Source organism: Bactrocera neohumeralis, chromosome 5 (assembly GCF_024586455.1).
Source record: "Bactrocera neohumeralis isolate Rockhampton chromosome 5, APGP_CSIRO_Bneo_wtdbg2-racon-allhic-juicebox.fasta_v2, whole genome shotgun sequence".
NCBI lineage: Eukaryota > Metazoa > Arthropoda > Insecta > Diptera > Tephritidae > Bactrocera > Bactrocera neohumeralis.
The window spans coordinates 38,901,198-38,915,290 of NC_065922.1; the positions used below are offsets into that span (position 1 = coordinate 38,901,198).

The following is a 14,093-nucleotide window of genomic DNA, read 5'->3' on the forward strand; positions in this document are numbered from 1 at the left end:
TTAAAAACTACTGAAAGCTATAATCAAAAAAGGATAAATCAATAACTAAATATGACAGAGACACAACATTTTACACTCGAGATGGTATGAGGGGGCTTTATGAGAGCTGGCGTAAACATTGGACAATGGGCGTGACACCGCCAACTTTTAAGTAAAATCACATATCTCGGGACCCGACCCACCTATTACGTTTAAATTTGGTACGTGACATTCCTCTCTTGTCACAGTGTGAAATTGAGCGAATTTGGCTACATTTTTTATAGCACAATTTTAAATTCCACTTGATTCTTTCACCTTCCAGTACATAAATCAACTCCTATATTTTCCTGAAGAAATTTCTCGAACTTAGTTTCTTAAAAGTTGCGAGAATATGAAATGTTCGGTTACACCCTAACTTAGCCCTTCCTTACTTATTATGGTTAGTTTTAATCAAACCTATAAAATGATGAAATGTAACTTGAGTAAAACTTAAGATATATTGATGCATATCACGTTAAGAATTAAATCAGAGAACGTTTATCATATATGATAATATAATATTAATAAATTTCACGTTCTGCATGATACAGAATACTCTCTTTGGAGCCGGTGTCGAAATTGGGAAATGGGTGTGACATCGGCCACCTTTACGTGAAATCCGATATATCTCATAATCCTATTGAACCGACTTCAATCTATTTTTGCGAATAATATTATTTTAATAGTATTACATCTTATGAATGGTTAAGGATTGTGGATGTGACAATAGTCCTATTCCACCCATCTACAATACCAACCTTCTCTTAATACCAAAAGAACACGTAAACCAGTTGCAGTTCACTTAGGCGCTTTGCTTAATACTTATCGTTAATATTATCAACACTTAAATCGACATGATCAACTGAAATTAAGGGAACGTATGCATTTATAACAGTCAGTTTTACCACCGAATCATGCTAAAAAAGTTCAATATATGTATCTCCTTCACCAACCGCTATACAATGCTAAATACAAATCGTCACCTAAAATGCAAAATAACGTAACAACATTTTCGAAAATTTACAGTGGCGTGAATGAAACACGAAATAAAATGGAAAAAGAGTGAAAAAAATTTTAATATTGGTTAAAACTGGTTCATATATGAACGCAGAACCTTAAAATGTTGGACATATGTAATATTATGTATGTAATTTGAAGTAGTGAATCGTAATCAATAAGATACTCAATTTCGAATTTTTTGATGATACGTTATTTTGTATCTTTGGTGACGAAATATACATATTTATTATCGGTGCACATTATTGTCTCAAAACTCTTAATTAATGGAATATGTAGCAAATTTAGTCAATCGATGCCATAAGTAAGAGTACTGTACTAAAGTAAAAATTCTTAATTATATGCTTGGATTATTCTTTTAAATTTTAATCCGGGATCATAAAAGAAACCACTTTTAATTCAAAGGTTAATTCAATTATTTTTTATTGCATTATTTTCAACTCTCCGTGAATTTCACTATCACCAAGTTGATTTATTATTTTGTACTATATTAATCAAAGGTAAAAACTCATGTTGTTTTGCGCTATTTCCTTTGATTTGTTATAAAACGGTTTTTTTTATGACAACCGTTTTTCATTTCTCTAAGCACCCTGTCATAAAGTACAGTATTAAAATTCATATACACAGAATTCGAATTCGAACACCAAACCAGAGAAGTGCATTTAAGTGTATCACGCGCCATCTGTTGTTCACTAGATACAACAAACACATGAAAAATATTAAAATTGAACTTAAGTAGGGTTTTCTATTAACCAAGTAGAGTTTCAATTGAATTGTAACATTATGTTTCAACTTCATTTCAAATATAGATATGTATATCAAATAATACTGTATGCACGTATTGCTGTCTTTCTTCCAAAACTACACAGAAATATTTTTATACTCCTGCAACCAGTTGCTATAGAGTATTATAGTTTTGTTCACCAAACGGTTATACATATGACCTAAAACTAATCGAGATAGATGTTGGGTTATGATCAGGCCATTAACCGAAAACCTATAAAAAGCCATAACTAAGCACCAAATTAAGATATACTTGTAAAACTCAAATTTGACACAGCGGATCGCAGTAGACAGGGGCACCTGTAGGAAAAAAATTTAAAACGAGGGCATGGTCCCGCCCTCTAATAAGTTTAATATATATATGTATATGCTAAACCACTACAGCTACAACAATCGCATTCGCTCAGCACGAATACTACTACCTATAGTGTGAATATGGACGAAATCGGATGAAAACCCCGTTTACTCCCCATATAACGGTACTGTTCAAAACTACTAAAAGCGCGATAAATCAATAACTATATGCACCAGAGACTCAAAATGGTATAACAAGGCTTTATAGGGAGCGGGGTAAAAATTGAACAATGGGCGTGGCACCGCCAAGGTTTTAGTGAAATCCCATATCTCGGGACCCGACCAACCGATCTCGACAAAATTTGGTATGTAGTATTTCTTTCGCATTTCTATGTCACGTTGTAAAAACGCGAAATCGACCTACAACCCCGCCTAATTCTCATATAACACGATTTTGAATTCCACTAAATTCTTTTACTTTCCAGTACACAATTCAAGCAACAATTAATATAACGGGATAAAACTCTGCGCGAATAATGCCTTAAGTGTACGTCACCTTTTGACTAAAAATTGTTTAAATCCAACAAATCTGTTCAAGCCCATAGGTACCGAATATTTGGATCCCAGTACCTATAGTTGACTTTTGATCGAAAATGTCGGTCAATGTGTAATATATATAATTGAAATTAAAGGATAATCCTTCCCTGATAATACATACTATATGTATACTCGTTGCATGATTCAAACAGTGTTTACTATAATTTATGTAAGTAATTAATTTCGTTAGCTTAACTTACGGAAACTTTTGGTTGAATGATGCTTGTAAACAGGTTATGGCACCAATTTGTACATGGCATTCAAATAACATTTTCACTTCCCAGCATCCTGAAATGCATCGCGTTGATGCTTTTTAGTTTACTTTGGATGTTAGCATGCGGGTACAAATGCATACACACACATCTACGTATACAAGCAGGAAACGGTGTGGCAGTGAATGCATAGGAAATGCAAATAAAACGTGAACATTTAACTAACATACATATATTTAAGTGAGGAAGGCATATAAATGTAGCTATATAAAATTTATTATACATACGGTGGTTTCACAGAGATTTTTTTGGAATCTCCAATACTAATAAATGTTTACATTGATGTGCATACAAATGTATGTATGTACGTTCACATTACTACACATGATATGTGTTTTCTACTCATATTCATCTAAACTTGCTTTTTTTTTAAATAATTGTGTTTGAAAGTATTTAATCTAGCTTAACGGTGCATTTTGGAAAAGCAGGCATACATTGGGCTCCTCTAACTAAATGAAAAGTACTTGAAACGATTAGTTGAAATTTTAAATTTCGTTAAATACCATTTTAGAGCATTGGAGTGTCTCATTAGTTGCTTCTGTAAAAGCTCTTCTTAGGCGTAATTTTCGGCTCTCAGACAATGTTCGGGGCATTAGAAGAACACCCTAGAGAAAAAGGTTTCGTAAAACTTATGTATCTACTAATTATGTTCATATTAAATTCACATATGTATATGGTAAGGTTATGCGTATGTGCTGTTATGTCTATAAAAAAGAAAAAACTGTAAATATAATAATCTTAGCAAACTTTAATATGAATGAATGTTTTTATTTTCAGCATTATTCACATCAGTTTTATTTGGTTGTTAAGGAATTATCTCATAAATACCAAGTTGTCTATACTTTTCAAATATTTAACAAACGAAGCGCTCGTCATACATACATATATGCATCAAAGCTTGTGGGTTGCCTTAATATGCACAACTAGCAGAGTAATATAGACGGGCGAATGGTTTTTTTTCGTTTGGTTCTCTGAAAAACTATGTTGGTAGACACCTCTAAGGAAGACTCTTCGATTATGAGCTCTTAATTGTACCGGGAAGGTCCTCCGCCTAATGGTTTTCAATTTTTTTTTTATTGTCAGATAGAAGAATTTGTATCTCGCTACCCCCACTTGAAAAAATATTTCGTTTTGAGGATCCTGTAGGCAATTGAATGCTCTGCAAAAAAGATTTACTTCGTAAACCTAACCGTTTAAAATTAATTAACGGTTAAAGTTTTATTATTTCAACGAAAAAAAATATTAAAAATTCGAAAACTTCTAATTTTGTAGGAAATTTATTTTTTGTTTTTGCGTTGATTTTTGACGATGAATATCTCGTAAACGCTTAACCTAAAAGGAAAATTATACAGACCATTTTTGTAGAAAAGAAAATTTCCTAAAAGACTATGACCGTTTAAAATGATGTTTTTTTTCATTGAAATATAAAATTCAAAAGAAAAAAAAATCTGTCTTAAAATAGTCAAACTTCAACCGGTATTATCTTTCAAACAGCTAAGTTTACGATAAAACCTGAGGAGACCATTTTCTAGAGCATTCAATTTCCTATAAAATTTATGAAATAAAATATTTTTCAAGTAGTTGGAAGCGAGATCCCCGCAAAACGAATACGGCTCTGTAAACTGACGCTGAGCATTACCTAAAGCTCCGTTAGGATCGGGAAGGAACTCTGCGAGGCGTTCCAAATAAGATTTCAGTCAAGTTAGTTCTGCTTTCTACAGGTTGGACAAGCAAGCGATGCAAATGGCGAGGACAAGACAAAATAACTTCTGTTATTAAATAAACAATCGTCGCACTCGCGACTTGGCGCTCACGTCACTTTTGACAGTTATTACTTCGAAGTTAAGTAATTTCGTCTATCTTAGAACCAGCATTAACACCAACTACAAAGTTAGCTTCAAAATCAAACACAAAACAAGAACGTTAACTTCGGTTGCACCGAAGTTAAATACCCTTCACAGGTGCATTTCTTTTAGTAATTATGTGTTCAGTTTGTATGGAAGAAATATGCTATAATCAACCGATCTGATCAATTTCTTCGGAGATTTCATTGTTGCTTTAGGAAATAATATATACCAAATTTCGTGAATATATCTTGTCAAATGTGAAAGTTTTCCATACAAGCATTTTATTCCGATCGTTCAGTTTGTATGGCAGCTATATGTTACAGTGGTCCGATATCGGCCGTTCCGACAAATGAGCAGCTTCTTGAAGAGAAAATGACGTTTGCAAAATTACAAAGCGATATCTGAGGGACTAGTTCGTATATATACAGACAGACAGACGGACAGACAGACGGACATGTCTAAATCGACTCAGCTCGACATACTGATCATTTATATATATACTTTATAGGGTCTCCGACGATTCTTTCTGGGTGTTACAAACTTCGTGACAACTTAATATACCCTGTTCAGGGTATAAAAATAACTCTTGTCAACAGGTGCTATTTCGGACTGAGTAGGCAATTGAGAAGTAAAGTGCTCTCTCGATGAACAAAGACCAAACTCTACAAGTCACTCTTCATCCCCGTATGCACATGCTGCAGAGGCATGGGCGATCACAATAGCTGGTTAGTAGGCGTTTCGAGAGAAAGATTCTGCGGAAGATGTATGGTTCTTTGCGCATTGGCAAAGGCGAATACCGCAGTAGAAGGTACGGGATATATTGACGACATTGACATAGTTCAGCCAATTAAGAGGCAGCGACTGCTAGGTCAAAAACGGATGAAAACGCTTCAGCTCTGAGAGTATTCGACGCAGTACCCGCCGGGGGAAGCAGATGAAGAGGAACCCCTTCACTCCGTTGGAAAATCAGGTGGAGAAAGACCTGGCTACCCTTGGAATCTCTAATTGGCGGCAAATAGCGAAAAGGAAGAACGACTGGCGCACTGTTGTAAACTTGGCTATAACCGCGTAAGCGGTGTCTACGTCCATAAAGAAGAAGTTGGAAGTGATATTTGTAGCGTGTAAGAAAAAAATTTAAAACCGCAGGCGGAGCATATTCCCGTTACAATTAAAAGCTCATACTTAAGGAGTCTTTCTTAGAGGTGTCAATCAACCAATTTTTCAAAGTACACACCCTCATATAGATTGTAACGACAAATGATGAACTTTCAAAAAAAATATTGAATACAATATTGGCTTTGGCTTTAGGCTTATCTAGAAGTACAGAAATGCATAGTTGAAGAAAATCAATGAAATGGAGAGAGTTAATTTCAGGGCGAGAATATGCCAGGAGAGAAGAATGAATTTGAAAACAAACTAACTTACAAAAGTATAGTGTTTGTATAGAGTTTAAGGACAGCTATGTATGTATATGATAATTTCGATTTCATTAATTGTAAATTTATTTTACATTAAAAATAACATACTTATACATATTTATTAAGAAGAACAAAAATACATTCGAATTATGTAAATATGTATATAAAATCTTGGCACTTCTTATTTAAAAGGCACTGTTAGAATTGTTACTGACAGAATATATTATTCCCTTACTTCGTGTTTTAACCTTTTTAATGCATGAGTAGTGTTTAATGCGAAATAGGACATGCTTATATAATACATTTTACGAAACATTTAAGTTTACCATATATGATTTTTATGTACATAAATACTCGTATATACAAAATATAAAATTGTAAATATGAACATGTATGGTAAATGAGTTTTATTCTTATGCATATTCCTTTGAAAGTACGAGTATGAACCCTAGCGTGCAAATGGTTATAGACTTAGATCCGTACTTACATAAATACAGCTCGTTTGATTACCTGTTTGAATGGTCGCATGCCGCCGTTAATGCGTAAGGAATCGGCAGCTATGCCTGCAATTCCATCGGTCGCACTATCTCGCAAAATCTTCAGTGACACGTTCGGAACTGTGTGCGAGTGACCGCAAGAGCTATGTGCGCCACAACAAATGGCTGTAGTACTGGACTCTGGCTGAGAGCTTTGACGGATTATGCGAGATCCATTCGTAGGCGACGAAGTAACTAAAAGAGACGGTGGTGCGTGTTGTTGCATCGCCGAACTGGAAATCGACAGGTTACCCTGTTGAAAGGCACTTTTGACGCTGTCTTTCGATGTTGAGCGATCCATGCCGGCACTAGCTGTAGTGGAGAGAGGCGTAGTTGATGCTCGTCGACTACAGTTACGGCAAGCGCGACAACGATTTTGAGCGCTTGTGGGAATACCACAAGAGAGATTCTGATATGATGATGTTCCCAAATTTGGATTACTTTGAGGATTAACATACTCTTGTGTCTGATACGTATTCAAATTCGTTATTGATATGGTTGGTTGAGAAATTTGTTGTTGAAGTTGCGATCGCGAATTCGATTGTTGTACTGGTTGCTGTTTTAAATGGTTCGACTCCAATTTTTTGTGGGTCGCTTGTTGTTTATTTGGATTATCTTCATGTACCTCAATATCAGGTACTACTCCCGGTCGTAGTCCCTGTTCGATGTCATCATCTCCCCCAACACCGCGTACGCTTTCCTCTGATCCAAGACGAGTTTGTTGGGATAGCTGAGGACTCGTAAGATAAGTGGAAGTACGATCTTGGCGTATTAACGTTGGCTTGCCGGTCGAGGAAGAAGACATGCTCGTCGTTGTTGGTCCATTTACTGAGCTCATTTTTATATGTCGTAATACGGAGGACTTACATTTTGGCGTATTGGATACAAGCAATGAATCAGTTTCTTCAGAGCTGACATAACCTGAATTTGTGCTTTCGGCTAGCTTTTGAATGGACATCTGTAAATTAACAAAAGCATAAAATAAATGAAATTTCAAACAAGGAGTTTAAGATTTTTCCACAAGTGTTGACAAAATATACATATATAATTCGTTCCGCCCTTCTATTTGAAATTTAGACCTTCTTTAGTACAAGTAATATGTACACCACACGATTATCTCAAAATTATATTTTTAAAAAAGTACCGTTGCGGTGAGATTATATTTTTACTTTAAGTAAAAAATTTCGTGAAGATACCACGTCAAATGCGAAAGTTTTCCATACAAGCCCTTGATTCCGATCGTTCGGTTTCTATGACAGTTATATGTTATAGTGGTCCGATATCGGCAGTTCCGACAAATAAGCAGCTTCTTGAAGAGAAAATGACGTTTGCAAAATTTCAAAATGATATGTTAAAAACTGAGGGACTAGTTCTTATATATACAGATAAACGGACAGACGGACAGACAGACAGACGGACATGGCTAAATCGACTCAGCTCAACATACTGATCATTTATATATGTATACACTTTATAGAGTCTCCGACGTTTCCTTCTGGGTGTTACAAACTTCGTGGCAAACTTAACATACCCTGTTCGGGGTATAACAACTTAAGCCCAGAAAAAATTACAATTTCGCGACATGAGTATTCTAGAGAAAAATCCAGAGAAAACGATTTGGATATGCTGCTCTACACAACAGTTTTAAGGCCCATTTATGTATATTCAATAACACGGATTTTCGAAATCCTTTATAATTGAATAAAATGGTCGGGTGGACAAGAGCGCAGAGATATTCTATAGTTTGGGTACAAACTTAATCGAGAGAAAAGTGGGAAAGAAGAAAACGCTTTGAAATCACAAATTTTTTTATTAGGTATTATTTATTAATATTTTGGGTTTCGTCATAGTGATATCCCAGGACATAGTGTTATTCCTGGTAACCGTGAGGCAAATGAACTAGCCAGAACCGCCAATACTATACAATTAGACTCCGGAAAATAGGGAATTTAAAAATGAATGTTTGTCTGTATATCCTTCATAAAATCGTAAAGTATGTATTTGATCATGTGACGGCCTTTTGTAAAGTTGTTATGCATAAGCCAAAGAAAGTTTCTGAATTGGTACGATCAACTCACTCAAAAAAATTACTCAAGATTAATTAAATATTTGTGCAATGTCTTTTCTTCAAATTTATTTTACTCGTTGTTGTAGCAACAGACATAGGTGACAGCTAGATTAGCATACAGTAAGTTAAGAGATCCGAATTTGGAGTTTGACTGTAGAGAAGCAGCTCATAACAGATGATACCCTGCCAATGCCACCAAACACATAGAAAAACCTTCTTGGCCGTCAATCCCTGTTAGGTAGTAATTGACTTGCTTTTCAACCGGAGTTACTACTTGGCTTCAGAAATTAATCGATTTTGTTATGATTTAGTAGCGATTTGCAGAAGGAAATTCCGTCCTTAAGACTTTTTGCGTTCACTAGTGTTACATCTCTTCGTTAATCAAAACAAAATTGCGCGCGATTGACTTTTACAGTATCAGGTTCATAAACACCATTCACATTTTCAATACCCTGGCTCTCATTTTCGCCCTTATCAAAGAAAAACTGTTAGTGTGACATATTTTCTCTTTGCTGGTGTGCATCGTGTGGCGCGTGTACAGACATTACTGAGTCATACAATAAAAAAACTGTCTGAAAATTTTTCTAATATGAAATCTTATCTCTAGACCTATAATATAAGGTAGACCCTTCATGTAGTAATTTTATTAGCAAAGGTCGTTGATTTTATTGTCTATTTTTCGTATAATGATGTTGTTGACAGTTAAATTTAACGCAAAGTTTTCCATCCGATTGAGTGCTGAAAGAGTTTCTTCATTTCGCATGCGCACTTGTGCTTAAAAAGTATATACAGCATGAACTCTGTAACAGCAAATGGCAAAAATTTGGGTAGAATGTTTATTGAGGTTGTCATCCGTTCAAATCAGGTAAATGATTTCAATTTGTCCTTTGTTCACTCCACACTTTCAAAAATAAGTATAATATTATATAGTTACAGTATTTAACATAATTATCTTAAAAAACTTGAAATATTTTTATTACAAATTCTTGGATACCCGAAGCGCAAATTGAAATCGTTGACTTGATTTTCTAGTTAAGAATCTAGTTTGTCGATTACAGTTTGTGTTCGTAAACACTTACTTTTTGAAAAATTGTTATTGTTTGGCTGTAACCGAAAGATTGCATTTGTCGAGTGTTGCTTTTACCGAAGACGTACTGTACACATGTGCATGCAATACATACTTGTGTGTGTATATGTAGGTATATTGTTTCGCACACAGGCGTATATTTTAATGGCGGTCATAGCGATGAAAGAAACGTTTGCTTATACACAAATAATTTAATTTTAATTGCTTTATATGCATACACACTACCATGCTTAGTATACATATACATATATACGCACAACTTTCCTCTGACGATGCTCTCCGTATCCATATAAGCCTGCTCACGTTTGCCTTCTATGCACCAGCTCTTAAGAGTACTTGGCAACATAGTCTACTCAAAAGCAATGGGGCTGAAAATTTTACGTTAATTAAAATTGAGGAAAAGTGAATTGGCGTATGTACATACACATAAACATATACTATATCTGTAAGTGAATAAGAAAACAGCGTTAATGGGCTAAATACGTCATTTAGCATGATGATAATTCGCATTAGGAAGTATGCATATGTACATATACATATATGCGTGTGTGTATATATTATATATATAATATAATATATCGGAAAAATGGGAAAAAATCAAAGAGTGAAACGGCAATCATTACATTATAAAATTAGGTTTCGATCACGACCTGGACGACCGAATTAATAATATAAATTGAAATAATTTTTAAGGACTAGGAATGGTTTATCTCGATTTCCAGCGAAACTACGGGTCCTATAGAAATAAATTATGTATATGCAAAGTTGTAGGTATGAAAAGATTTATAACTTCTACATATAGATTTTTAACCTCAAAACTTATGTGTAAACATTCACACAACCAAATTTTTGTGTTTCGTATTTTTATCTTGTATTTTTTATTTAAAATATTTATTATTTAATATCAAGCTTTTTTTTAAATAGTCGGTAGGCTTTATGTTCATGGAAGTGCATTCTTCCTGATGGTGTAAAAATGACCAATAAATAAAATTTAAAGTCAAGCGGCTATTTTAAAAACATTATATTAGGACTATGTTGATTAGGGAAAATATGGAGTCGATGTTCACTATTTTTGACAAGCTCCTTGCATACAGCTGCAAAACAAACCATTCGTTTTCGGAAAAGGCAAATAAACAGCTGATGCGATGAAGAGTGCCGTGTCGCAGTGGAGAGAAAACAACTGAAAGGTGATGCTCGAAAATTCTACGAAAAGCTGTGGCGACTAACAAAAGGTTTCAAGACCGGAGCATAGTATTCTTGTAGAACCCCCAGAGGTGATCTGATAACTGATGCCTAGACTCTACTGAAATCATGGAGGGAACACTTCTCCAGCCTGCTGAATTGCAGTGAAAGCGTAACACCACGAGATAGTGAACCCAATTCCCCAACAGATAATGATTTGGAAGTCGTGTCATTGCCCGACCATGAAGACGTTCGGATAGTAATTACACGTCCGAAGATCAACAAAGCGACGGGGGCTGATATATTGCGGGCGAGCTATACAAATATGGCGGTAAAGAACTGATAAGGAGAACCGTGAAAAAGGGTCGACACACACCACCTCTTCATCGATTTCAAAGCTATATGCCGGTTTTGGCAGCATGAAAAGGAGATGCCTTTATTTCACTATTTCCGAATTTTGTATCCCCATATAACTAATACGGCTTTGTAAAATAACTTTGAGCAATACCAAAAGATCCGTCAGGGATGGATCTCTCCTTGCCGTTCTGTACCAAACGAGGTTTCAGACAAGGCCACCCCTATCATGCGACTTGTTCCATCTACTCCTGGAGAAAATAATTCGAGTTGCAGAGCTGAATCGAGAAGGCACAATGTGTACAGCTGCCGTCGTACGCCAATAATATCGGCCTCAACAACCGCGCCGTTATTTCTGTTTTCTCCAGCGTAGCAAATGGGTATGGTAATGAACGAGAGCAAGACGAAATATCTCTTTTCATCAAACAAGCATTCGTCACACACGCGACTTGGCTCCCACGTCACTATTGGTAATCATAACTTCGAAGTCGTAATTGTCAAATTGCCAGTGCCCTGTTGTAGTAGCTGTTATTCTGTAAATACTTTTTCTTGACCTATTTAATAAGTCATTGGTTCTTTTACTGTCATATGTTGGCCATAATTGTTTAGTTATGACGCATTTTTCAATGTTTTTCCACCTGTTGTTTGCAATTTGTTGGAATTGTCTATTAATTATTATTAGTAATTGGTATTAGCTCCGCTTCGGATTCATTGAGGAAAGCTCCTGCCTTTGCCAACTCGTCTGATTTTTCGTTACCGAAAATGTTCCTGTGGCCGGGAACCCAGATCAAGTTTAGTTGGAGCTTGTCTTTTATTGAGCTTAGTGCTCTCTGCAGTTGTGAACTATACTGGAATTTGTCATGGGTGAAGACAATGCCAGGAGGGCCGCCTGGCTATCCGTAAATATAGTTGCTTTAATAGAACTTCGCAGATACTTCTGCTTGGAAGATGCTAGCCGAGTTCGGTAGACGTATAGAGAGAGATATGCCGCAGTCCATTTTGGACCCGTCGGTATAGACTGAGATGGTATCTTCCTCTACTATTGAACCTCTTCTCCATTCTCGTCTAGATGGCATCCTCACCTGGAAGTGTCTATTGAAATCCAGCTTTGGGAGAATGTAGTCTGATTTGTTAGTGGGGAGCTTGTTTAGAATTACACTGTGTCCGTAGTTCTGCTGATTCCAACCTCCCAATTCTTTTATTCTTATCGCCGCAATAGCTGCTGTTTTGTGAATAAAAATGTCCATTGGTAGTTGATGCAGGATCACATTGAGCGCATCAGTCGGACATGACCTAAACTGCACAACAGACAGCCGAACGATAAGATCACCCGCACATTATTTGTATTCCATTGAATTTTCTAATGTTGTATTGTTAGTTTAGCGCTGGCCACCACACCAGAGCTCCATATGTAAGTAAAGGTCTTATGACAGCCGTATACATCCACATCATTATACTTGGTTTAAGGTCCCAATTCTTGTTGACGATTTTCTTACAAGTATAGTAGGCCATTTATGCTTTGTTTATTCTTTTTTCTATATTTATTTTCCAGGACAGTTTGGTGTCAATCTCCACCCCCAAGTATTAATGTATATACTTATCTCTCAAATATCTCAAGCCAAAATAACCAAATTCGCCTGAGCCATATAGTTAGTATAAACATTTTCGAACTTTCGGGCATATATTGGCAAATATTACAGAGCGTATCTTACTCATAACAGTGTACCTTTGTGCTTAAAATAGATCAAATTAGCCGAAAACTTGACCTAGCCCCCGTATAACTAATATCTGGATTTTCGAACATCCGGCTGACTCTACTTCATATGATCTTTGTATGTGAGGTAATTAATGAAACCCAGGGACAATTTTTTAGTATGTGACATGTTAATAGTATATGTTACTAGCAAAAATAGATAAAATCGGGTTAATACTACCCTCTACTCTCATATATTGCATATAATGATTTTCGTTTATCTAACAAATCTTTTGCAGAATACAAAATTGCTTGGATCCCAATCCTCTGGTTGACGTTGTACACCTTAAGACATTTCCCTGGCTTTTATTCCTGCAAGATGCAAGAGTATAAAATGTTCGGTTGCTCTCGAATTTAGCCCTTTATTTTTTTTTTAATTTGTTGCAATTTATAGATTTTCGATTAATGGCGCTTTGCGGGAGTAACAGCCGCCCAATTACACACATAAGTTAAGTTACAACTTGCTGGGATGGAGAGGCAAACAGATTTCAACTCGTCTCGTCAGCTGATCTTTTATATATATATAACCCTATATCTTTCGCGATTGGTTTTAGGTGTTACATACAACCGTTAGGTAAACAAAACTATAGTACTATATAAATATACAAAATAATAATACAAGTTGCATATAAATGTGCAATAAATAAATAAACATATTTATTATGGTATTGTGAGCTGTCAGGAGAACAAATTTTGAGAAAATAATAATCACAGAGTTTGGTTAAATTCAAGAACATATGTAAATATAATGTCGCGCACGATTCCTGCTACAAAAACTAACGGTTATAAATATTTTAATCAATGCCTCACATTTATTTTCTTATTGTATAGGAAATTTTTAAATATTTAATAATTAATTATTTTCAA

The 14,093-nt window shown here is 35.5% G+C and overlaps 1 protein-coding gene across 16 annotated transcripts in view; it reads right to left on the reverse strand.

The window, feature by feature from the left end:
* LOC126758236 (small conductance calcium-activated potassium channel protein) overlaps window positions 1-14,093 on the reverse strand; it is a 109,724-nt gene that overhangs the window by 84,729 nt on the left and 10,902 nt on the right. For 12 of the 16 annotated variants that reach the window (XM_050472377.1, XM_050472371.1, XM_050472374.1 and 9 more), the window contains 2 exons: window positions 6,757-7,740; window positions 3,485-3,586 (listed from right to left, as the gene is read on the reverse strand). In XM_050472377.1, the coding sequence (XP_050328334.1) occupies window positions 3,485-3,586; window positions 6,757-7,740 (1,086 nt within the window). The remainder of the gene's footprint in view (window positions 1-3,484; window positions 3,587-6,756; window positions 7,741-14,093) is intronic. The other 4 variants (XM_050472381.1, XM_050472382.1, XM_050472378.1 and 1 more) reach the window with 1 other exon arrangement.